The sequence below is a fragment of the Jatropha curcas genome, chromosome 6 (assembly GCF_041381405.1).
Source record: "Jatropha curcas cultivar XTBG-Jc1 chromosome 6, XTBG_Jcur_1.0, whole genome shotgun sequence".
Taxonomy (NCBI): Eukaryota; Viridiplantae; Streptophyta; class Magnoliopsida; order Malpighiales; family Euphorbiaceae; genus Jatropha; species Jatropha curcas.
In genome coordinates this window covers 271,326-271,765 of record NC_143156.1, presented here as the reverse complement: position 1 = coordinate 271,765, position 440 = coordinate 271,326, and the positions used below count along the sequence as shown (strand labels likewise).

Below are 440 nucleotides of genomic sequence, written 5' to 3'. Positions count from 1 at the left end.
ACTTTGATCCTCATCAATATCACAACATATACTAATACAACTCCACAACAAGAAGAAATCAGAAGGAAAAATGGTTAATTTCTCAGCCATGTTCAGTTGCTTTGTTCCTTCATCGTCTTCATCTTCTAGGGTTTCAGATGATGCAGAAGTATCCAACATCAAAGGATCTAATGTACAGAAACCCAAAAGCAAATCAAAGTCATCTTCAAGTGCTCCTATTGTAGTTTCTTACTTCCCCATCAACTCATATATGTCAAGGTTATAATTTGTTCATGGCGATTTTGAGGAATATTGGAGAAGAGGGAACATATATCCTGATCCATTATAAAGAACGTGAAGATGTATTTTGTATTTTTTTTTATTTGATTATATAGATATTTATGTTTTATATGTAATTAATTAATTTGATTTTTCAGCAATAAAATTATTTTGTTTTTCAA

General features: G+C 30.2%; 1 protein-coding gene across 1 annotated transcript; it reads left to right on the top strand.

Moving 5' to 3' along the window:
- LOC149495171 (uncharacterized) lies at positions 1-440 on the top strand. Its single transcript, XM_089723319.1, has one exon. The coding sequence runs from the start codon at positions 71-73 to the stop codon at positions 263-265; it is 195 nt and encodes a 64-aa protein (XP_089579445.1). The 5' UTR covers positions 1-70; the 3' UTR covers positions 266-440.